We start from the raw sequence: 26,031 nt of genomic DNA on the forward strand, positions 1-26,031 counted from the left end.
TTTCAGACAATGTTTTAATATGCATATTTTCAGGTTTACCATTTGTCACAAGACAGAAGTTGTAAAGAATACATTAAACCCAGTGTGGCAGGCTTTTACAATTCCTGTGCGTGCACTCTGCAATGGGGACTTTGACAGGTAGGAGCAATCAATGTCTGTTTACAAATTCACATTGAAAATCATTTGTGGCTTTTTTTAAAGGTGATGTATATAACATGAGTTTACATAAATGTTAAGCTTTGGCACAACATTAGTTTCTGTTGACAGGCATCTCGCAGACCATTCATGCATATTGAATATTATTCAGATCTGAATATTTTTGAACTGCCGAATGTGAATTGTCAGTTAGGGTACTGTCAGTCAATCATTTTATATGTTTAAAATGCTGCTCCGAAGTATATGTACGAGATAATAGACAGGCATGAAACAAAGGCACAGTATTTTTATTGGTGGTTTAATAAAATTTGAATGTGGCCCAACAGAGGATCCTAAGAGATACTGTCGCAGCTCACCAGTAAACAAAATGCTCACCTGAACATGAAGTCAGGAGGAAAACCAATGCTCCTCCTGACTTCAATTAAAATGATTTACTGCTCCTTTCTCCAGTCACAGTCAGTGCTACTTTCCACCTCAATCACTTCATTTGCTTTTATCTCTCTTCTGTTGGTCTCTGAGACCATTGTTTTAGCTATCAATGCAGCAATCTGATCTTTGAAAATTGGAGTGACATTTTAATTTAGGTGATGAGGCCCTTATTTACCGGTTGGAGAGTCAATGAAAGCTCTAACTTTTCTCGTTTAGGAAAGGCCTTCTAAATTAAATGCTCATCAGGCACTTAAATGGACAACAACATGTCTTCCTTGGGACCAGGGATTCCACAGATATAGGTCCTGCTCCTGAGAGCTGCTGGCCAATGAGAGGTTGGCTGCTGTGCACACAGCTGCAGTATATTCACCAAGATCAATGTACCAAGGAGAAAGGTGGCTGAGAGTGGGATGGGGGTGATGCGCAGGGTCAGTCAGGAGGAAGGTGGCTTCAGTAAGGGTGGAGCATTCTCAACAGTCCTCCCCTTCCTGATGTCTTGCCACTTGATCACCCAATGAGTGCCTTTGAAGGAAGGACCCCACCTTGAAGGAGTCCAGAGGGTTGCTTCCTTGGGTTTTCTGTATGGTAAATCTTGGCCTCTGTTGGCCGAACACCAGTGGCAGCAGAATGAAGCACTTAACTAAGTAGGCATTACGTGCCTGTTTAATGGGTTCACAGGCAGCAGAGTGGAAAGACTGACCATTAACCTGGGTGTCGTGGACTTTAGCAGTGTAGAGGTGAGAAGATGATAAAATTTGCACTCATTATGCTCCAACACAATTAAACACCTCATTTGCATCCAATCTTACCTCCTTGGAATGAATTATTTTCTTCCCATTGTCTTTAACTGAGGGGTTGAATGATTATTGGGTATAGACAGGAGTGTAGAGTTGAAATTAAAATCCAATCAACACAATCTTTATTGAAAAGGAGGGTGGGTTTGAAGCACCAAGTGGCTTGCGCATGTCCAGGCTCATATATTTGACACACTGCTCACCCATTAATAGTCTGTAGCTCACTTATTTGATCAGGATGAGACTGTTAGATCAGCCATAATCCTATCACATGGTGGAACAAGCTTGAGGAAACAAATTGACCTTCTGTTGCTCCTAATTCTTGTGTGGCTATGACTAATTCAGGTGCCAGGATTGTTCCGTCCAAACTACTTGGAGGATTGGAGAACGCCACTGAGTTAGTGAGCAATGAGGCTATGGAGGGATTTGGATGTGAGATGAAGATTTTCAAATTGAGGTCTTGGTGGCTTGGGAGCTAATGTTACTTTGTGAGCATGGAGTGAATGTGACGTAGTCCACGTTGAGACATGAATATCAGAGCTGTGGGTGAGGTCAGGTTAACAGAGGGTGAATGGATGGGATGGTTGGATTTTAGAAGCCAGATCTGAGGCAGACAAAAGCATGGATGAGGTTATCAGTGCAAAGGGGGCAGAAGAATTGAAGATGTGTGGAAGTAGATGGCCTTAAACACTCCAAACAACTGTCTATTCTTTTACATGATTCCATGCCTTCTTTCCTTTATTCACTGTCTGTGTGGACAGTTCCTGTTGATGTAATTCAGGATTTTTTTTTCAGGTAAATAGGAACAAAAATAGAAATATTTAGCAATACATTTTATAACCTTGATTTACCAAGGTAATTATAGTTTCACCAGATATAGTAAGGAATTTGATTCTCTCATAGAACTTTATTCTCATCTTCCTTTCAAAGAGTTAAGCTTTTATCCAAGGTCCAACCCAAAGTGACACAGCAATCAGCCATCGAAAGCTGCTGTCATGATTCCATCCAAAAGCTATATTGCTCTTCTTCCCTCTCATCAGAATCATTGTTGGCTGCTCTTTACTTAGAAAATGGAACCTGGGTTCTGAGCATTTCCCTCTCTCAAACCTTTGTTCCTCAGGATTTCTTCGTGAAAGATGGACTCTGGCTGAACCAAGACTGAATTTCTTTCCAATTTGTCTAACAACATCAAATTTTGTTGGGTTCCAATTGAAACCAAGGCCTGAAAATATTGTGGCATTTTTCTTCTGGGCTCTTTTGCTATTTTCTTAGCAATCTTTGTCATCATCCAGTGATGCTCCTGCTATGACATGGACAGACTTCTCTTTGTTAGTAATATCAGCAATAATGTTGGGTGGTCATGTTCAGTGATTTCTAAGCTTTAAAGTCACAATGGGTGTTGGAAGGGCAGGCAGGACTGCTGTCCCACCGATAATCTTATTCATAAGGGAATATGTAGACAGAAAATGTACTAAAGAATACAGTGTAGTGCAGTGTATCAGAACAGATTTAATATTATTTTTCTGCATTTTTTGTTTCTCAGTCTATTTGTATTTCTCTTTTTTTTGTGCTCTTTGTAGCACTGATAATATACACCAAAATACCTCTCCCTGTTGCTATCACTTCTGTACTTTTTTCACCTTCTCTCACATTTAGTTTATTTTACTTAATTTGCTTTTGCTGCCATTTGACTTTCTTTCAAATGCTCTACTACTGATCATAGATTTATAGTTCGGGTTTTGATAAAATGACAGCACTTGCAACTCTTTAAGTTTGAAATCCTGTCTGGAAGAAGAATAATGCTGATAATTAGTGAGATTTTCATTTTTGCACTAATTTTGAAAGTAAACAACAAAGCAAAACAAGGATTGTAAACTTCTCACGTTTGGATTTCCTATTGCTATTTAGTGTTTATATCTTTATAACAATGACTAAGCCTTCAGCAGAGGTATTGTGGCCAATTCTGTGCATCTTCCCTTGAGAAAGCTGCCAGGATCTTAGGAAGGAAAGAGAAAGTTAGCCAGCATGGTGCCAAGGATGAAATATTTCTAATACACGGAGAAACTATTTAAACCAGTGTTACTCTCTATACAGCAGTGGAAATAGTGGAGGCTTTAAAAATTCTGAAGGGTTTTGTTGGAGTAAGTGAAGGGAAAGTGTATCTGTGACAGAAGGGCCAGTAACGAGAGAATATTGATTTCCATCCATTAGCTGAAGAACCATAGGTGACATGAAGAAAGAAAAATTTACACAATGAGTTATCTTGATCTGGAAGGCCCTGAAATGAAAGTAGTAGCAGTTTTGATAGTAACTTTCAAAAAGGATAAATTAAATAAAGAATTATGACAAGCTATTTATTGGACCATGAGGAAAGAGCAGGTTGCGTGGGATGCATTTGATTGTTCCCTTTGAGGTGGCATAATCACAATATCTGAAAGGTATCCTTTTGATACCGAACTATATTCACTGATTCTAGAACTAATAGCTTTTGAATGCATTTTGAGTGCCTTTGTATTGGGTGTTATGCAGTTCAATAGGTGTGAAATCGAAAGTTTTTAAGGCAGCAACCAGACTGCCTTAGTGTAGAATAAAATAGTTTTGATGTTGGAAAAAGGATTGACAATCACATTGGCTATTCAGTTGCATTTAGTATTGGGAATCAAGAAGCAAAGAGTTGAATGAATGAGCACTCAGATAGATTCCTTTTGTCTAGAAACTAATTCACTGCCATAACTTGATTACTCTATACTTACGTTTGTCTAAATTAAGTATTCCAGTCTTAAACTAGTGCTTGTAATGTATCTGTGCTATTCACATCACAAAAACATTGATATCAGTCCTTGTTCTCTTTAAGCTATTTTTAATGCTAATTTTAGAACAACACTCTTGCATTTTAAAATCTTTGTCTTTGCAAAGATTGCATGCCTTCACCGGCAAACTGTTTCTGTCATAGCGTTATGGAGTAAGTTTTGAAGTAGTGTTAGTCATTTCACAAGTGACCATTAACAGTGACAGGTATGATTATTTGATATGGTTGAAAAATTACTTAATCTCAGTGCAATGACAACCAAGTTAGCTTGTTTTCCTACTTGAGCGTTAGTTATTTTAAAAGTTTAGTTTTATTTTATTGAACAAAGTACAGTTTACATGTGAAACAAGTATAACGTTTGCAAGATGACAGTTTTGTGAATGCTCTTGAGACAGTTGTTTACTGATGATTAAAGGAGGAATAATAATATAAATGTGTATCTTGTTGAAATATTGTTGACAGAACTATCAAAGTGGAAGTGTACGACTGGGACAGAGATGGAAGGTAGGACATTTTTTTGTTACTTTTCTTCCCATCCTCAGCAAAGGACAATATTTTCTTTCTGACTGTGTTTTGTTTCAAATTACAGTTCACAAAGTCAAACAAATCAACATTGTCTTTTTAATACCAAAATTGTATTATATGGATCTGAAATGCAGCACAATCCTAGAAACACTAAAGAGTCAATTTACATTTTAGGTGCATTGGGAAAAGAGCTTTGCCAGTTGGAACACACACTCCATGACAGTCTGTCCTTTAAACTTAATAGAGCAGGAGTGGGAATTCATTATATTGGATTCTGAATGGCAAAATAAAACTCCTCTGTTTGTATTCTTGCAATTTTTTTTGTGTATCTTTGTTTCCTTTACCATTTGGTGTATTTGTCTCCTCTGCTTGTTAAAACAACTTCTGCCTAAGCATCATCAGTTTCTTTCTGAAGATTCTACTAATGCTATGATTGCACTTCCCCCTATTACCATAAATTTACAAATGATATGCCTCTGATCTCATCTTCAAATTGCCCAACTTCCCTGGGAAGTTTAGTTTTCATAAAACCAGACTACTGTATACTGTGGCAGGCAGGTGAATGGAACCTGATAGTGATTGATTTTTTTTTCCTTAGAGCAGAAAAATGCTTTGGCTCAGATTTTTGAAATTATTTTCAATCAGTAATAGCCTGTTCAGTAGGCTATGATAATGGTATTCATTTTGATATGATTTACCCTTGTTATTTTACAACATTAACATTTTATTCAGGGTTTTAAGTGTTTGTTATGATAAAAGTCAAGAATTACTTAGCTATAATTTAAAAACTTTAAAAAAAATTGCTAGTGGCTGTAAGTTTGAGTTGTATCATCTTCCACCTTAATTTTAAAAGAGTCACTATGACAAAACAGTTTACAGGTTTGGCTCCAATTTTGTTTTTGGTAAAATGTTTATTGAGTTCACAGCTGGGAATGTTTTATCTCTTTAAAAGGTTTGCAAAGTTGCTATTTTCTCAGGGTTCCTCTACTTGTTGCCATAAGTCTATCTGGGCCCAGATTTCCATGTCTTTGTCTGTGTTGGAATGAAAGCAGGTTTGGCAAAAAAACATGGAGAACTGGGACTGATTCCCGGATTCTTGGTCCACATTCCTATCACTGGCAATGAATAACAGTGAGTGTTCGTCGGTTTTTCTGTAGTGGTGCTGGCTTTTATTATGGGTGTAGGTATATCATAACCCCTGTAATTTTAATCAAGGTGAGCCAATTTCTTCATGATACATGGTGCATACCAGCTCAGATGTTGCCAACCATGGATGACCCTAGTCTGGCATCTGAAGCTTTTGTAACTTGGAGAGTTTTTACAAACTGCCTATGTTGTACTGAGTTACTTTATGATAAAGTAAATATGTTCTTAGTTGAATGTTTTGTGAAAGGGTTTGGCTGTTAAAAATCAAGTCACCATTAAATTGCCCAGAATTGTGAAAGTGCAAAGTCTTCATGTGCGTTAAAGTACATTTTCCTTTGGATAAACTGCTCTTCTGCATTGAGCAGTGTTGATAGTAAGACTTACTTGTATGTAAGTTGTCTCCTGTGATTTAATATTTTATTGAATGAAAGTTCAGTCATTTGCTTCCCTTCTTCAAGTTGAGTTCTTACAATGACTTGAGGATTTTAATATATTTATTTCTGGGTGTTCTGCTTGTCGTCATTCAATAAAAGCTTATAATGAATGACTGGATGAGTTTCAAATTTCACAGATGGATTCAGTTCAGCAAACGTTGATACAGCTGCAAACTGGACTGAGTTTGATTTTCATTATGTATTTTGGGCCACATAACGGCATTATAACTTTTTTAAAAATGGTTTTTGGCTGTTTATCTCGACAGTTGTATGAGCATCTCAAAAATGCCACAATATGAATATAAAACTCAAGAATTCTTTATAAAGTGGATAATGGGTGGGTGAGTATTTGGATGGGGATTGGATATGTGGATCATATGTAGGTGAGAGGTGTGAGGGAATAGGGCAATGAAGATTGGAAGGAATCCTACTCAACTGAACTGAAGTTCCAAGGAATAGAGGAAAATATTTTTGCCTGTCTTCATTTCTAATTCCAGCCTCAACTCCCTGTGATGGAAATAACAATAGCTAGCAATACAAATCAGGAAGTAGGTTTGTGATACTGAATAATCTTCCAACACTCAATTTTGATCTAGGAAGCAAGAATTTGGTACCTGGTCTCACTGGAATTGACATATAAAGAGGTGGCAGGACAATTTGTTAGGATTGTTAGAAAGATTTACAGAATCTTTATAAATAGAAGTTCAATTTTCAAAGTCACAGAAGTTATTGCAAATGTTGACAAAGTTCAGGGTATAGCACAGCTAAGTATTGTGCCCAATTCTGAAAATCTTGGCTTAAAAAATATGCCAGGTCCTTTTTATAGGCCAAAATGGTATTGTGTGGGAAAACTAGGGAAATTGGAAATGATCTCTCTGAAATGCTGGTGGAATCATATTCAGTAGGAAATTTAAAAATGGAAGTTATGTATACAAACAAAACTAATTTTTGTAGGGCTATAGGGAAGAATGGGGAAGTGGCATTTTATAATATAACTGTTTTGAAAGAGTGCACTAAGCCCCACATGATTTGATGATGTCAGAAGGTCTTGGGAGATAAAAGGCAGAATATCTTAGGATCTTGTTGGGTGAAGAACTATATCCATCGTTCTTCCAACAGTCTTCAGTAAGACTAAAATCAAAACAAAACTTTGAAAATGTGTTTAATGTCAATTAAAAACAAAGTACTTGAGAAATTCAGTATGTCACAGGAGCATTTGTGGAGAGACAAACAAGGTTAACAGTCAGAATCTAATGGGGGCCTTAACAATGTGGGCTCTGGCATGATTTGGGGCAAAATCATGCAAAAAGTCTGGCAAATCTACCTTGAAGTTGGGGGCAAATTACAACATTTTTAATGCATCTGTTGGCTGTTGAGATGAGTTCCTTGCAGACAGCAGTGAGTTAGCAATTAAGGGGTTTATTGCTTGTTCAAAACCTTATTAACTGCATATCTCATCTCATTAGTGTGCAGCTTCTTATCTTATTGAAAGTACTGAATAAGTTAGATGCTGAGAATTCTTGACATGGAAATCAGAGTAGGTGCCTGGTGACAGTGAGCTGTAGTTGGCTGTGCAGAACCTCCATAGTGTCCAGCACAAAACAGCATCTTGGGACACGATCCAAGGTACCAGCCACTTGCACCACTTTTCCATGGAGATTGGCATCTAAAATTTGCCACCGCCCTCAGGATCTTCTCAGCAGCTCACCAATCTACTTGTGGACTCGTTAGAGAGCACAGAACTGCATTTCAGGTGACTCCCATTGAAAGGCTGCTTCTTGGACACTTTGTGCATATGGACAGCATTGGTCTCATGGATTACGCCAGACTGCCTCTCTGAGCTGCTCGCTTGTTCTCTTTTTCCTTGCTCACTTTCTGCCCACCTGTATGCTCACAGCATTGTGCCATGCCTTGATGTACCAGTTAGCTGAGTCACACAACCAGGCAGCTTGTCCTGCTGGTCAGCAGTCTTTAGTCAAGGGGTAAAGCATTTTTTTGTACAGCAGTGTGCTGTGTCACTGCTCAATGTGCCAGCAACTTACATGGTAAACACACTGCATGGGCAGCAAACTACCAGCCATGTTTCAGTCTTGGGAGAATAGTTCTCAACAAAGGGAGAAAGTGAGGACTGCAGCTGCTAGAAATCAGAATCAAGTGTGTGGTGCTGGAAAAGCACAGCCGGTCAGGCAGCATCCAAGGAGCAAGAAGGTCAACGTTTTGAGCATAAGATTTTCTTCAATCCTGATGAAGAGCTTGGGCTTGAAACGTTGACTCTCATGCTCCTCTGATGCTGCCTGACTGGCTGTGCTTTTCCAGCACCACACCTTTTGACTCTAGTTCTCAACAAAGTTCATGACTGTCAGTCAGGGTCTCCTTGGACAATAAATCAAGGACAGCTTCCCATACCAGTTGAAGGATTAACGACAGTCAGGTATCTGGGATCCATACCTCTACAGTCCAGGTTCGGAGACAGTTTAAGTCCTGTGGCTTGATGGTGGCCATTCAGAGGGGCTATCATGATCAGGGGGATGTACAGCCACTAGTCAGGGCAGCTGCCATGGGAAGGAGACTTGGGAACCTGTCCGTGTTGAGTGGGAGCTGGAAAGACAGTTGTAAAATGGGACAACTGGATTTTCACAGAGGGGATATGGTATAACATTGTTGCAAATGGTCAGTGTGGGAGGGGAACAAAAACATAAAATGCTGGAAAAACTCCAAGTCTGGCAGTATCTGTGGATGGAAGTCAAACAGAACAGTCCGGAAGAAGGATCTCTGGACTTGAAAAATTCATTCTGATTTCTCTCCTCAGATGCAATTTCCAGCAATTCCTGTTTCTGATTTCCAACATCCACAGTTCTTCCCATTTTGTATTTAGGAGGTTTGTTCATGGTCAGGTGCATGCAGGGCTTCAAGTAGTGGGCAGTGACTCACAAGCCCTGACATGGTGACCTCTTATATCAGGAGGGGATTCAGGGGAGCAGCTGCAAGCTAATGGAGATGGCGTAAATGGAGTGTGCTGTAAATCAAAAGTAAGCACTGAGGAAGAAAATAGCTGCATCCACATGTGCAGTGGGCATGTTAAGTGTCTCAACCAATGAGGGACAGACCTGCAAGACCTGTCCATGTGAGGCGTTTGCTTTGAGAGCAACAGCAATACACACACAGCCATGGCCCCCTCTATGTGCTGTACACTTCCCTGTTCCAGAGGATTGCACTTATCATTTTTGGACAAATAGGCCAGGGAAACGTGAAGAATATTTTCCCATGCGGAGCAGTGGTGAAGCAGAATCTGATTTCCATCTTTTCCATCTTGCTTCCATAGTCTATAGCAAACTGTCAACATGTCAATCCATGGTACATCCTGATATATTTATGGCTTTTCAGAGTCAAATAAATGGACCTGCTTCCAATTAAATGTGTGGGCAGCACAGTGGCACAGTGGTTAGCATTGCTGTCTCATGGCACCAGAGACCTGGGTTCAGTTCCTGCCTCAGGCAACTGACTGTGTGGAGTTTGCACATTCTCCCAGTGTCTGCATGGGTTTCCTCCGGGTGCTCTGGTTTCCTCCCACAGTCCAAAGATGTGCAGTTAGGTGAATTGGCCATGCTAAATTGCCCATAGTGTTAGGTGAAGGGGTAAATGTAAGGGAATGGGTCTGGGTGGGTCGCGCTTTGGCGGGTTGGTGTGGACTTGTTGGGCCGAAGGGCCTGTTTCCACACTGTAAGTAATCTAATCTAATCTCGTGTTATGTCAATTGTGCTACCAAACTGCCCTCAAAAGGTTATTTTTCTTTCTTTCTTTCCTCCCCACTAAGTCAATGGCCTCCAAACACTTGAAGCACAAGATTACTTATCTCAAGAGGGTTGGAATATAAAAGCAGAGATGTACTACTAAGACTTTATAAAGCTCTGGTTAGGCCCCATTTGGAGTACTGTGTCCAGTTTTGGTCCCCACACCTCAGGAAGGACATACTGGCACTGGAACGTGTCCAGCGGAGATTCACACGGATGATCCCTGGAATGACAGGTCTAGCATATGAGGAACGGCTGAGGATACTGGGATTGTATTCGTTGGAGTTTAGAAGATTAAGGGGAGATCTAATAGAGACGTACAAAATAATACATGGCTTTGAAAAGGTGGATGCTAGAAAATTGTTTCTGTTAGGTGAGGAGACTAGGACCCGTGGACACAGCCTTAGAATTAGAGGGGGTCATTTCAGAACGGAAATGCGGAGACATTTCTTCAGCCAGAGAGTGGTGGGCCTGTGGAATTCATTGCCACGGAGTGCAGTGGAAGCCGGGACGCTAAATGTCTTCAAGGCCGAGATTGATAGGTTCTTGTTGTCTAGAGGAATTAAGGGCTACGGGGAGAACGCTGGCAAGTGGAGCTGAAATGCGCATCAGCCATGATTGAATGGCGGAGTGGACTCGATGGGCCGAATGGCCTTACTTCCACTCCTATGTCTTATGGTCTTATTACTTTTTGAACTTAAAGTGCAACCCAAGATCTGCCCTGTAGTAGATGTAGAATAAACAATTTATTTTTAGTGCCATATAAATCTAAAATTGACTATATATATTTATGCATTTTGTCCTCTACTCATTCTCAGTGTGACACCTGTCACCTTGTCTGCCAGTGCCTTGAAGTCTGGGTTGGAGTCTGAGATGGGTAGTCATATGCAGTGCATCAAATGGCTATCTGTGAGGTGGATGATTATCTTCCTTTGGGAGAACAGTATCTCATTGAAATCTTTAAAAGTGCAGGATGATAGCAGTGGATACTTTTCTCAGTTTGAGTCTCCAGAAGTCACTGTCTCTTGATCTGATTTTCAGCTCAGCATAATTTTGCTCAGTAATCATCTCCAATAAACAGCTTCACTGTTCTGTAAATCAAACACCTGATGGAATTTGCCAGCAAACCCACCAACATAAAGGAATGAATTTTAGACAAACAAAACAACTTGTTTCATCACATCAAGTTTCTGACATGGAAATTTACTACTAATTTCCTCAACTGTGCACAGAAGGTTTCTAGATGGAACTATTTTTCTTTGTTTTTGATTTTTTTTCTCAGAATTTCTCCAGACTCGGGAAATGTTGCAGCATTTTATTTTTTAATTGAGAGGATCACTGACCTAGTTTCAATTCAAATGCATTCATAGCATGGACCATGTGTGCTTCGTGCCTCATCTTTCCATGCAGTTCACATTTCAGTTTGTTCAGCTTTGACATTCTGTCTTTTTAAGGATCCTGAAGTTGAGCAATCGCACATTGTCTGACAGCTCACTGCATACTTCATTCCTTGATTTAAGAAAAGTGATGATTTCAGACAGATCTAAAAATCTTTGCAGCACCTTACCTTGAGTTAACCAACTCACATCAGCATGGAAGGATTAGTTCACTGTAAGCAGCATCAAATTCATTGAATGAGGATTTAAACTAGTGGTCCTGAGGGACTGTTGCTCAAGTTGAGTTACAGACTTAACAACAACTTTCATTACATGAGAAAGATCCATACCTTTACACACGAATGTTTGCTGCTGGATTATACAATGATAATTGACAAAAGAAGGGAAATCAAGATCACTTCTGCAAAACACAACAAAATCTGCATTTACTGCAAAGATGGATGGTGTACATTACATTCATGTTGCATGGAAACTCTTAATGTGAATAGAGCAACTCATTCAGAAGATGGATAATGTCAGTCATCCATGGCATTTTATAATGGATTGAACAATGAAGTGAATTTGTTTAACAAAATAATTGGAATGCCTGGTTGGGTAATGGAGTTGACAGCTTTAGAGGCAAACCTAGTATTTTATGTTAGTTGCATACAGTTTTATATCATGGCATCTACAGGTATGGTATGTCTGAAAATCAAAGAAATGATACACTGTTGATGAATTTATCAACAAAGGCTTAATCAGGTTAGGGTGGGCCAGTGTTTTGTTTGAAATGGGTTTTTTTATGGAAAAGTGTAAAAGTAGTTGACTTTATCTAAACTTGTATGCAATGTCAGGAATTGTTACTTGCTTAGCAAACAGATTATGGCAAAGCTTGGCATAGCTGCAATTTTTCAAGAGGTATTCTGCAGTACTATGTATTGATATTACCTTGGGGATTATTTTAATGAATCCAACAATGCACTGATTGTCTTCTCTCAATAAAATCTAGTGAAAGGTTTGCCTTATAAGAAATTTCAAAGATATCTGGAGTCACAGTAATTCGAATTGAGGGTAGCTGCCCTTGGCATCAAGGGTGCCTTAGGCCAAATACAGCACACAGGAATCCTTATAAGGTCGAGGTTAACAGGATGAGGTAGGGCAGGGTGGACCCAACCTAAAAAAAATCCACATAATAGTAGCTAAACTGATGTCTAGCACAAAGAAAGATGCTAGATATACTGAAATGGATATAGTTGTCTGTGACCAGACATCACACCACCATAACATTGCTGCAGGAATTCCTCTGGGAAATACTCTCAGCACAACCAGCTACAGTTGCTTTTCACCATCAAAATATCAGGACTGGAGCTTTTTGGCATCAACACCATAGAAGTTAGATTAATCTTCTATTAATGTTCTCACCCATTATTACCATGAAGAGATGGCAAGTTGTAAGAATACCATCATCTGAGTCACACACTATCCAGACTTTTCAATCGATTGCTGATTTATGATCAATATCTCTTTGGAATTGGCTTCTAGAGGAGATCCATTGTCAGACTTTAAATGTTTTCATCACAGGAATTAAGGTTAGGAGAATAAATGTGGCCTCCAACTCCTGTAGACTATTGTTTCATTTAATATTCTGAACATATCCACACATATCTGGGGAAGATTAGATTGGGCTATGATAAGCTTTCATGCAAACCTGGATACACATTGTCTTTATGTTTTTCCAAAGTTCACTTTGCTGCTACTTCACATCAACAATGTTATTCAGTGAACAACAAAAATGTCTACAGTTTCAAACAGCAACATTTCTGCAAAAACGCAACCCATGTTTCCCTGGTAGAGCCTTTTCTTTCCATGCAACCATGAGTTTCAATTCTTGCAGGTTATAAATTGTTCCTTGAAGTTTTAAAAAATTCTCATTTTAAATGTAAACAATTTTTGTTTACTTTTCTGTTCTGTTTGTTTTAATACTCTCATTCCTAATATTTCTTTTATTTCCCTTTTTAATTTATCTTCTTGCATCTTTAATTCATCCTACATCCCTCTTCATTATTAGTTCTATTCTTTCCCTGTCCTGAAATGTAATTGGACATTCTCACAGATTATTAGAATTATTGTTCACCAAGATTCCAGATGCCTGTTCACTTATTAACTCATATATAACTGAACTTTTGGCACAAAATCTTTCTGAGCCATGGATGAGAAAACAAAACTTGATAATCGAATAGATCATGTCAAGAAATGTTCTCCTCCTTCAGATTCTGGCCCATTTCTGTAACATAGACAATTTCAAAGCTCTAACTGCTAAGTAATTAATTTGCTGTCTTTCACTTAGTTTCCCATTTAAATATAGACATCAAAATAATTCTGACAAATTGTTTTCCAGTTAAAGTGTTTTATGTGATTGAGTTGTAAAACTTATTGATGCTCAGATTTAAACAGCTTGGGTGAAAATTTTGTTTCTTTAAGACTTCCTATAGTTCCTATAGTTACAATAATGGATGGCATGGTGGCTCAGTGGTTAGCACTGCTGCCTCACAGCCCCAGGGTCCCAGGTTCAATTCTGGCCTTGGACGACTGTCTGTGTGGAGTTTGCACATTCTCCCCGTGTCTGTGTGGGGTTTCCTCCCACAGTCTAAAGATGTGCAGGCCAGGTGAATTGGCCATGCTAAATTGTTAGTGTTAGGTGCAATAGTCCGAGGGAAATGGGACTTCAGAGGGTCAATGTGGACTTGTTGGGCTGAAGGGCCTGTTTCCATATTGTGGGTAATCTAATCTAATAATTGCACTTGAATTGCAACCAAATAAAAACAACAGGATGATCTTTACTATTGAACCCAAATAATTTACTCCCACTAACACAAATCAATATAGTAAAGTGTGTAAAATTTTCCAAATGGACTCCTATTACAAAACAACTTGAAATTTTCACTGGTTTTCTGTTGGTAAGTCAAAAATACAAATGAACTTTTGTTTTTAAACCCTTATTCTACATAACAATCTAGCTTTTTCAGATAGTTTGTTGCATATGTCAATGTAAGCAATATTTTAAAAAAGGTTGTGATTTTACAGGCTTATGTATATTTGCTTTGCATCTAATATTATGATATTGTCAGGTAGTTCCTTGAAAGGGTTAATTGGAGTTATCAATAACACCCTTCAATCTATGAAGATGCATCTTATCTACATTTCATACTCATTTAGTATAGGCTCATTATGTCTAATTAATTAAATAATTTTGAAACGTGTCCCTCAAAATGATCATGTCTGACAAAATTAAATGGCCAGAGAATACTCACTAAATCACTGAATTAAATCAGGTTGCAAAAACTAAAAGTGTCTGATCCTTAAAATATGCAGCTTTCACAATCACAAGCATACAGTTACACGTACAAAGAAGAGTTAAGTTTTCTTAGTCACTCAGCTAAAGCTTTTTTGTCCCTAAATCTTTTTTCAGTATGGTTAGTAGAATTTGTTAATGTGTATTGGATATATGGCTGTGTCTGCTAAGTGACAAAAATTTGACATCACATTGTGTTTTTGATGTGCAGCCATGATTTTATTGGGGAATTCACCACTAATTACAGAGAACTTTCCAGGGGACAGTCACAGTTCAATGTGTATGAGGTAAGTTCTTGCTTTTTGTTTACTGATTAAAATGATTGGATTAGAATAGATAATGTGCTGGTCCCATCAAATTTTGAGTTTTCTTGGTGTGGGTTAAAATTGAATGAATATATTGATCAATAATATTACAAATGAAACCTTTTTGGTATAGGAGAAAAATCACTTTAGATCAATTCTCTTACCTGTTTCCTTCGTGTAATCTTCAATTCTTTATTCTCCAACCTGTGTGTTCACCATTTATGCAGCATTACTGAAGTAGTCTCTTGGAATTTACTGTTAAAAGTCCTATTGGATCAAAAGGTTTCATCTTACTTTCTTCCTCATTCCTCATCTCCTCAATTTTCACTTCTGTTCTCAGTATTTGAACCTTTTTGTATACTTGCGTGAACTAGCTTCATCGATCTTGTCATGATTCTGAACTCCTCAGATAAATCTCCTTACAATTTCCTCTCATTTCCCAAAAGAATGCCCACCTTCTTCAACCTTTCTTCAATAATTATATTCATCGTTACATGTATTTTTCATTTCTATGCTGTCTCAATGCCTTTTTTTTTTCCTCTTCGTTATTCTTGTGATGATCTTCAGTCTGTGCTGTTTGTTACTTTTGGTCAACCAGTTACAACCTTGCACAATTGACCACAGCAGAACCTTTCATAAATTTGAAACCATAACAAGCTTCCTTAACTGTCCGAATGGAGAAAAACCTCAATGTGATAGTATTGTTTTTGTTGATAAGACTATTTCATTTCCATTAAGCAAATTCTATATCATTGGAGTCATATAGATGTCCAGCACGGAAACAGACCCTTCAGTCCAACTTGTCCATGCTAACCAGATTAAATTAATCTAGTCCTGTTTGCCAGCATTTGCACATATCCCTGTAAACCCTTCCTGTTCATGTACCCATCCAGATTCCTGTTCACGTACCTTAAATGTAGTAATTGTACCAACCGCCACTATTTCCTCTGGCAATTCATTCCATACACGTATCACCCCATACATGAAAAGGTTGCCCCTTAGGTCCTTTTCAACATTTTCCCCTCACATCTTAAACCTATACACTCTGGATTGTGAATGCCCAAGCTATTTTCCCCCCAGGGTAGTGGAGTCCAAAACTGAAGAATTGCAGATGCTGGTAATCCAAAATTGCTGGAAAAAATCAGCAGGTCTGGCAGCATCTATGGAGAGAAATAAGAATTAACGTTTCCAGCCCTGTTCTGAATATGGGCCACTGGATCCAAAATGTTAACTCTGCTTTCTCTCAACAGATGCTGCTAGATCAGATGAAGAAAAATCTGTTTGCTTCTTTCCTTTACCTTGGGCTGCTCCTGATAATTGATTCTTGGCTAGATTCACCTCGCATGAAGTGAATATGCCATACCAGTCATCGATGATTGCATTTTCAATCAGAGGTTCATTTCCTTAAAATACTATCCTGGTTTGCGGCCAACAGCCAAATTGGGAGAGGTTTTCCCAATCAATCATTCCAACCAAATGGCAGAAAGAAGCAAATCGAATAAAATACTGATAATCCGGTTTCTAATGTTATTAGGGTTTAAAGTCTAACAGTTACTTGAATTTGTTCATTGTGGATGAGATATGGCTTTGGACTGTTCATAATTGTCGATTTACGTTTAATTCACTTAGTAACTTTGAATTCCACAGCTGGTAACTGTGATGAGATCTGTCTGCAGGTAACAAGGAATCAGTTTTGCGATAGGCAGTGATCTTGTGAAAGAATTACAGATTGAATATGTAACTGTTTTCAAACATGTCCAGACCACAACTCTGTATGGAAACAAGCAGCATTTGTTTTAGTGTTGGGATGTTGCAAAAGCACAGATTTGAATGTAGATTATTTTCGTCTTCTGAAGCTGAGCAGTCAATGTTCCTGAATAGGGCAAAAGAATAAAAGAGATGGGATCTATTACTTCAATTCTCCCACCTCCATTGCACTGTCTGAGTGCTGCCTGTGTCTGGGCAGTCTGTGTCTGCAGCACTCTAAAACTAAATGGTGCAGATTTGTTTAAAGTTCTAGCACAGTGTGGGTTAAGACCTCTTGTTACTCTCAGATGTACTGAACTCTTTTTTTTTAAGTTATATTTTTGAGTAAAGAACCATGTTTTTTTGAAGGAGCAAATTCCTGCAGGTGCTGGAATCTGTACTGAAAAAACAAATTCTGGAGATCACAATGGATCAGGCAGCATCCATGGAGAGAGAGTAAGCTAATGTTTCAAGTCTCGATGACTGTTCATCAGAGCTGAATTGAAATGTGAAGGGGTCAGCATTTATGCTATAGTTGGGTGGTAGGGTGTAGAGTTCTGGTGGAGAAAAAATGTCGATAGTTGAGATTAAGTGATTGGAATGTGAGAATGGTAAAACAATGGTGTGTCTAACTGTCAGAATTCAGGAGCAGACAGGCCCACTGGGGTGGAAAAGGGGAGAGAAGACATGTTGACAGAGAATGTGACAAGTAAAGCTAAAAGGAAAGGAATAAGGTGGTTCACAATTTGAAGGTGTTGAACTCCATATTACAGAAGGCTATAAAATGCCTAGTCCGAAGATGAGATGTTGTTCCACCATTTTGTGTTGTGATTCACTGGAGCCTTGGAACATGCCAAGGACATACAAGGGGGCATGCAAGGAGGAGGCTCTGTTAAACTGTTTGTTGGAGTTGCCTTGAGGTAGTTGCTTGGTGGCTGGTTGATATTTTGTTGATAGCAGTGGAGAAATCAACTGCTAAAACCCACTGTATAAGTAAAACATATCAACTGTAATGAGTTATGTACTTTCAGACATTGTCAGTTAGATAGGCTTTGTATATTTCATGAGGTAAAAGTAATGTTATTCCCTTAGCTTTACATCAGAGTTATTAGTATTCAATCAAACAAAGGATCTCTGCAATGAGTCTGCTCTGTGGTATAACCCTTTTAATAATGTACCGTTTATAGGATGGAGGTAATCCTTTGTCAGGGAATGAAACTGATAAGGTTAACATCATCAAAAGATACATACTTGCAATTGCTTTGTAGAAACTGCCTTTATCATCTTTAATCAGCAAATGAAAATAGTCCAAATACAGAAACCAAACTGTTCTTTGCCTCGAGTTTTACACTCAGCAGCAGAGAAATTATTAGATGTTGCAACAATAACTAACTATTTGGATTCACCTTTCGATGAGGAATAAAAATTAGAATGCTTTTAAGAGAAAAAAAACCTTGCATTTTATTATCAGTTGTCATATTTTCAGAAAATACCAAAAGTATTTCAGAACCTTTGATTTACTTTGAAATGGAATTATTGGAGGCAAATTCAGAACAATGTGTTAACACACCCCATAAATCTTCTCCCTCTACCTCACTCATAGAGAATACTGAATCACAAAGTCACCATTTTATGTTGCAAACCACAAAAGCAAAAACGTTCTCATATTAACTGAGGGAAGATTCTTTTGTTTAGAAATTGTAGTCCAATGTTACAGCGCATATTAAAAAGTTAAAATGACAGTTCATGTAATGAGAATTTGATTGAAACCAATGATGTTGCTCACAGGAATCAAGATCAATTTTAGACTTTATATGAAGAGAACTAGAAATAATTAGATGTAATTCAGTTCCCATTTGCATTGTGCTACTCATTTTCCTGGGGACTGCTTAGCTCAGCTGGCTGGGTGGGTAACAAGTGTTTCAACAAGAGGTTCCAAAGCCTGGCTGCAGTAGGCTTGGGGCTTCATTCCTGAGAGTGGAAAGCAATGGCAAAACCTCACTAACAAAAACTGTTAAGCAGCAACAGGTGGAGAACTCACTCTGTGGGGAGACTACAGTTTACTTATGGCTTATCTGGGGGGGGGGGGATCCACTGTTTGAAGCCACTCTGTCAGGTCAAAAGATACTGCATTGGGAAGTGGGTGGGCAACACTGAATGATTCCTCCCCATTTTTGTTCAGATTCACTCCCCGCTCCACCTCACCAATAAACCCTTTGTTCAGACCCCACCCTGACCTCGCATTTTTTCTGCACGTGAGTCACCCTGGTGAATATCCAAGTGAATTACTGACAGTAGCTCGTGCTCTTAGTGATGCTACAAGCTTTCCATTATCTGGTAGCTCTCAGGTGATGTGATTTCCTCTCTCCTGGGGAAGTGCAGCAATTAAATACTCCCCAGGAAAGACTTACTCCTTCAGGACTCCTGAAAATTGAGGTGGCAAGGGTGGTGGCAGTATTGGTGGTAGATGTTGGGCTCCCCTCAGTCCTCGTTAGATTAAGAGTTAACTTCAATTAATTTGTCCTCAACACAACCCATTGATTCTGCTAAAAACAGCTCTTGTTTGCACTACCTTTGACATCGCCACTATGATACCTGTTTCTATTAAACTTTCTTCTTACTCTTAAAACCTAAACTTGACACCCTTTCTGTTTTCCCTCATCTCTTTTATTATTTATGTTTTATTTTGTGCTGTCCGTGAGTTGTGCTGTCCGGACCTTGGCTTTTTGATTTGATATTTACAGTGAAAATGTAATCAGAAATATAACTAGAGTAGAGTAGCTTTTTTCATTTGTCATTTCCACCAAATACAACCGCTACAGTAAAAATGAAACAGTGTTCCTATAGGACCGAGGGTGCTACATGGACAGCACAAATTACACAATCGTACACAGCATAAAGAGCATAAGAAGTGCAAAACACGCAAGTTACAGTGGAACAGAAGAATGATGGTATAGGCATTTTTCTAGCAGCAATACAAAAGAATTTCTGATGGGAAGGATTCCAATTATACAGTGTTAAGGAGCCTGATGGCTTGCGGGGAGAAACTATTGCGCAGTCTGGCCGCGAGAGACTGTGTGCTCTGGTATCATCTGTCAGATGACAGGAGGGAGAAGAGTTTGGGTGAGGGGTATGTGGGGTCTTCCACAATGCTGTTAGCCTTTCGGGTGTAGCATGTGGTGTAAATGTCTATAACGGAAGGAAGAGAGACCCTGATGATCTTCTCAGTTGTCATCACTATCTGTTGTTGGGTCTTACCATCTGAGACAGGGCAATTCCTGAACCAAGCAGTGATGCAGCAGCTCGGGGTCCTCTCAATGAATCCTCTGTAGAATGTGGTGAGGATGGGGGCTGGGAGGTGGGCTTTCCTTGGCTGCGCAGAAAGTAGTGACGCTGCTGGGCTTTCTTAGCTATGGAGCTGGTGTTGAGGGTCTGGGTGAGATTCTCAACCAGGTGTTCCCCAAATAATTTGGTGCTCTTCATGATCTCTACAGGGGAGCTGTTGATGTCCAGCGGAGAGTGGTCGCTCCATGCCCCCCTGAATTCAGCAACCATTTCTTTCTTCTTGTTCACATTCAAAGACAGGTTGTTGGCACTGCATGAGTCAGTTAGCTGCACCATTTCCTTTGTCTGCTAGCTCGTCGTTCCTGTTGATGAGACCTACTACAGTCATTTTACAGTTGTGTGTCAGGAGGGTGAACAGCAGTGGACTGAGCACACAAAGCTGGGGGCAGAGGGGGTGGGGGGCGCGTGCTCAGTGTGATGCTGTTGGAGATGCTGTTCCCAATCCTGACTGACTGAGGTGTCCCAGTCAGGAAGTCCAGGATCCAGTTACAAAGGAGGTATTGAGGTCCGAGGTGTGAAGAAGTGATTAATTTTTTTTCAAATTACTGTGAATGGTCTCAACCTTTAATCAGTTCAGTGTTTCTTAATAGGTAAACGTATGGTATTTGGGAACTTACTGTTGAATCTAAATTTTTCACTCTTTAGTCTAAATTCCACTCTTTAGCCGATTTACACCAAAAGAGTTTGTGTGGTCCCCTGCTTCAGTTATCATGGTGCAGATATGTAGCCTAATGGTGATCATGTGACCATTGTCAACTGTTGTAAGAATCCATCTCATTCACCAATGTCCATTAAGGAGGGAAATCAGGCATGTGAATCCAAAGACAGGGACACCACATCCCATGAATGAATAATAATAACAAAAAATTGAAGTGCAGTATGATGTATGGCTAAAGAAGAGGTGACAGAAATAGCAATAACCTGACTACCTTAGTGTGTTTGTCTGATGGTTGAATGACAATAATACCATTGAGTCTATAGCCAATAGTTTTACAATTTTATCCTTCATGCTACTACAGTATGTTTCTTAACAACTCTTCTCAACAATGTAATTTGATGTATTTTGACCACCTCTAGAGTTAGATATTGTCAAATGTACTCCTAATATAAATTTTACTGAATAATTATTCACATTTCCATTTATTTTGCTTATTTCATTCATGATTCCTTTGCTGGTTGGTGTTCTATCTTTTAGCTCCCACTTGTACTTTCAGTTTTCTGCATGTTCCCATTCTATCTCTCAGTGATTTATTACCATTTTTAATTTCTTTTAGATTTATTAAGTCTGTTTTTAAATTCAACTTTAACAATGCAGTTTCACGCAGGAAACATTCTTTTCTTCAGATTTGTCCTTGTTGGTTTCGCCTGTTGAATTTAAGGGTTTTTTTGGAGAAAATTGTCTTCGCAAGTTTTGCTCAGTGATCACAACTAAACTGCTGAGTATAATACAGGTTTTTTCATATCAGTGCAAAATCACAACATAACCTTCAGCATTCAACCAACTAAGTTGGAAAGCCTATAGTTTAATTGTGAGAATGACTCAAACAGTTGAATTATTAACCCTATTTCTTTTCCTTCTCTCCATTAAAATAATTATTTAGAATTATCACAATGGTGGAAGACTGGTTTAAAGCAAAGCTTCATGCTTTGAACTGCAAAAATGCTTAAATTTTACTGCAAATTGCTTTATTCGTGTATATATTTGTTCAGTTGTTTGTTTTGTGCATGGAATTTAGCACTTCCTGCACTCAGTATAAGTCTCACACCACCGACAGTGACTGATCACAGTAACTAGTGATATTCAAGCTCAACATGAGGTGATAACACCTTTAACAGATGGTCTTTGTAATAACGGAGATTTCTGGCACTCAATACAGCAAGATACCACCTGCAATATTTGATAGCAGCCATATTGGTACTTCCTGTGGAGTCTCTTTGTAGACAAAGCTGCTGTCTCACTCCACTCCACATGGAGACTTGTTGTTACCTCCTAAAGGCTGTGAAACCTAGCCCCTTCCAGGATTTGAACACATAACATGAGCTAACACTTAGGTGGATGTTAAATTTACCCTGGCATTGTTTGAAGGAAAGCAGGGGTCTTCTGGCAAAACTGTTGTCAGCGGCTGAATTTTGCAAGAATCTGTGCCTGAAGTCCCAATATGCACTCTCGGTGCTTTTAAGCTCTGTACTGATGTAAGGTTTGTGTTGTTATTTCCATGGCTTCAGCAACTATCGAATCTGTGCCAAGCTTTCCAATGGTAATGATGGCAAAACTGTTAACATTGCTGCTGGGAATTGGACAGCAATTTTCAGAGTGCAGGCCAAGTGCAGAATAAAATGGAAATCCAGAAGTTCAGTCAGTGATTGTGCACTCCTTCAGACACTCCTGCAGACGTTCTGCGAAAATGCAATCTGCCATGCAGATATCATGTGGGGAGAACTTTCACTTCCATACTGTTATTCTCACTGTAAAACAGGTTTGAAAAGGTTACACATTATTGTATGTGGCATGATTGTGCTTTTAAATTGCAAACTGAAGTCATAATCACCCTTAAGCACCTTCACTAACTCTTAGATGATATTATATTTGTGAAATGTCAGATTTCTCCATAATATTAAATATTCCATATCTTGTGCATACATGGAATGAGCTGCCAGAGGAAGTGGTGGAGGCTGGTACAATTACAACATTTAAAAAGCATCTGGATGGGAATATGGGCCAAGTGCTGGCAAATGGAACTAGGTTAGGATATCTGATTGGCATGGACAATTTGGACCGAGGGTCTGTTTCCATGCTGTACATCACTATGGCTCTATGTCTATATCTTTATTTTAAAAAGTCTGTTTGTCTTTATTTTTCCATTTATTTTATTGTTTTTTTGCCCAATATTTTTCTTCCAACACAAGAATAAAATTTTACAGTAATAACTGATAAGAGTATCACATTATTCTCCGATTGTAAGGATTTCAATAGATAAGAGGAAATTTAATCAATAGTACCTTTATGGCATTGGACAAAGAGGTTAAATTTACTGGAAAATGATTGTTCATTAGTGCCCAGTAATTTGACTCTGTTATTAAGGCTTCACATATTACTGCAGGATCTGTGTCATTGGCTTAGTTGTTATCACTGTTGGTCCCTACAGCATTTATTGACCATATGCTCATTCTCTCTCTTTAATGCATGTTTCATCCAAGGACAATTCTATAAATTAAGCATTACCTAGCGAGTGTAAAATATGGTGTATAATGTAGAAAATGAGTAGGTTTTATATATTTACATTTCCAGGGCAGAGATTTCTCCTATATTACCTGTCCTGATATTGATAGTGTACAGCAAGCTGTAAAAGAAATTTTAAAATAGCATTGCTTTCTATCACAGAGAATGCAAGCAGAAAATCTACTTTTAGATATTTGAAAATAAACTAAAGCAAGGATTTGGATGGGAAGCTGAAATATAGATGTTGAGAATGTTTGGGGGGGGGGAGGTGGAAACGGGGACGGGTGGGGGGGAGCAAGCTAAAGGGCCCAGAGAGGGTCTTCTAGAATCAGAGGATGTAAGCAGCTGTCCTTTGCCATCAATGGAGGAGGCATAAGAAGAAACAAGCATAAAAATGCTCACCATCAAAACAGAAATAGGTAATAGAAGTTCGAGAAATTTGCAAAGATCGAATTGAAGAAAAGCATGGATGGTTTAGGGAAGATGTTAGGAAAGTTCTATTTATTACAATAGTGTGACTAGCACCTTGTAAAGGACAAGGAGAACAGAAGTGAAGTAAGATTGTCCTTATGATGTGGAGGCTGCTTTTGAGTTAAACTCTATTATCATAATAAACACCATGGTAATAACAAGTGATGATGGAAGCTTCAGTTTAAACATCACCATAACAGACCTTTAACCTCCCCTGCAGATCCACAGTCAATCTCCTCCATTTGTATCATGTTTCCAATGATTGTCAGGGTTACCACTTCTCTTTTCGATGTTTATAAATTAATCTGTCAGACGTGAAATGACATATCTCTGGAGCATGTGGGACTTGAACCCTAATCTTCTAGCCCAGAAGTAGGGGCATTACCACTACACAACAAGAGCCTATGACTATCCTTTTATGATTAGGTTGCAAGCCATGTCATCACAGAGCACATCAACAAACTGCAACAAACTCTACTCCAAAAATGTACAAGAAAAACGGTGGAGAGTTGTTTAATCAAGCAAACAATTCCATCTTCTTCACAATCGACAATCGATAGTAAGTTGCAAGAGTTAAGAAATTGAGAGAATCCAGGGCCTTGTAAATTGTACTAATGAAGCTTCAACTGTTCCTTTGCCAAGGCCACTACATAAATCAATAAAGGCTCAATTTCCCAAATTACAATTCATTTTACAATCATCAGCACCACAATATACAAGCCGATTTTTGCCCTACATGCTGTTTCCATGATGTCTTCATTTTAAAATGATCTGTTGTCTCAACTGATTTTGATACTGAAAGTCAACTCTTGCTGGGTCTTGTCTGTTTAAGGCTATTCTGTGCAGCATCACAGGCTACTAGCTGAATACAGGTATAATTCAACATATCAGTTCAACGAGTTCATCTGTGACCAGATGTGTTTTTTATGACAATCAGCAGTGGTTACATGGTTGCTTTTAGGCTCGTTTTTAATTATAGATTTTTATCAAATTCAAATTTCACCATCTGCCGTGGTACGTTTTGAAACTCTATCCACTGAATACTGGCTTGGAGTTCTGGGTTACTGATCCAGTGTCAGAAATACTACATCTGCCACCTCCCCATAATCATTTACATTTTGTCTACATCATTCTGTTGAATCTTCCAGGCAACTTTGAAATATCATATTCACTCCACCTTGCAAAGGCAAGTCTGTCTAAAAAGCAGATTTTTAATTTTTAACCATGCCAAGTGTGTAGATGTTTGGTGTTTAGGTCTACAAGTCCTTGGTATTAGTGACAATGTGTAATCATGTAATTAACTGTTACATGTGCCTTTGGTCCTATTAATTTGAGATGACCCTCCTCTGCTGACAGCTTAGTCTCCTTAGTGGATCTGCTACAAGTTGCACCTGCCCCACGCATTGATAAATGTCCCAACATGATGTCTTAGATGATTCCTGTTTGAATTGCCTGCAGCCCAAATTGCTGGATGTAATAGATGTGTTGATGTAATAGACAGACCATTGAATGTAGCTATCAGTACTCCAAAGGTGAGGTGCCCTGTTACCTATGTCCTTTCACCTCACTTCATATCCATCTCATGGAGCGACATTCCACTTTCATAGAATCCTTACAATGCGGAAGGCAGCCATTTGAGCAATTGGAACCACACCGACCCTTCAAAGAGCATCCCATTCATCCCCCAACTGTATCCCTTTAATTCCGCATTTCCTATGGCTAATGCATCTAGCCTACACAACTCTTAACATTATGGGCAATTTAGCATGGCCAATCCATCTAACCTGCACATCTTTGGTCTGTGTGAGGAAACCACAGTACCCAGAGGAAATCCATGCAGACTCTGGGAGAATGTGCAAACTCCATATAGACAGACACCCAAGACTGGAATTGCACCCGGGTCCCTGGAGTTGTGAGGTAGCAGTGCTAACCACTGAGCCACTGTGCCACCTGATTTTGCCCCACTGGAGAATATCACACCAGTACTGCTCATCACTTTCTCACATTTTCCATTTTGTGCTTCCAAATGCCGTTTCTTTTCTCTTAATTTTCATTACTATTCACATTATATATTCCAACTCAGATTCGTTAAACTAACTCCTTCTGTCTCTCTAGTTATGTTTGTTTAGTAA

The 26,031-nt window shown here is 38.9% G+C and overlaps 1 protein-coding gene across 6 annotated transcripts in view; it reads left to right on the forward strand.

Moving 5' to 3' along the window:
* Positions 1-26,031, forward strand: part of LOC140466677 (copine-8) — a 360,152-nt gene that overhangs the window by 236,624 nt on the left and 97,497 nt on the right. For all 6 annotated transcript variants that reach the window (XM_072562133.1, XM_072562131.1, XM_072562135.1 and 3 more), the window contains 3 exons: positions 34-138; positions 4,651-4,692; positions 15,024-15,099. In XM_072562133.1, the coding sequence (XP_072418234.1) occupies positions 34-138; positions 4,651-4,692; positions 15,024-15,099 (223 nt within the window). The remainder of the gene's footprint in view (positions 1-33; positions 139-4,650; positions 4,693-15,023; positions 15,100-26,031) is intronic.

Source organism: Chiloscyllium punctatum, chromosome 44 (assembly GCF_047496795.1).
Source record: "Chiloscyllium punctatum isolate Juve2018m chromosome 44, sChiPun1.3, whole genome shotgun sequence".
NCBI classification, from domain to species: domain Eukaryota; kingdom Metazoa; phylum Chordata; class Chondrichthyes; order Orectolobiformes; family Hemiscylliidae; genus Chiloscyllium; species Chiloscyllium punctatum.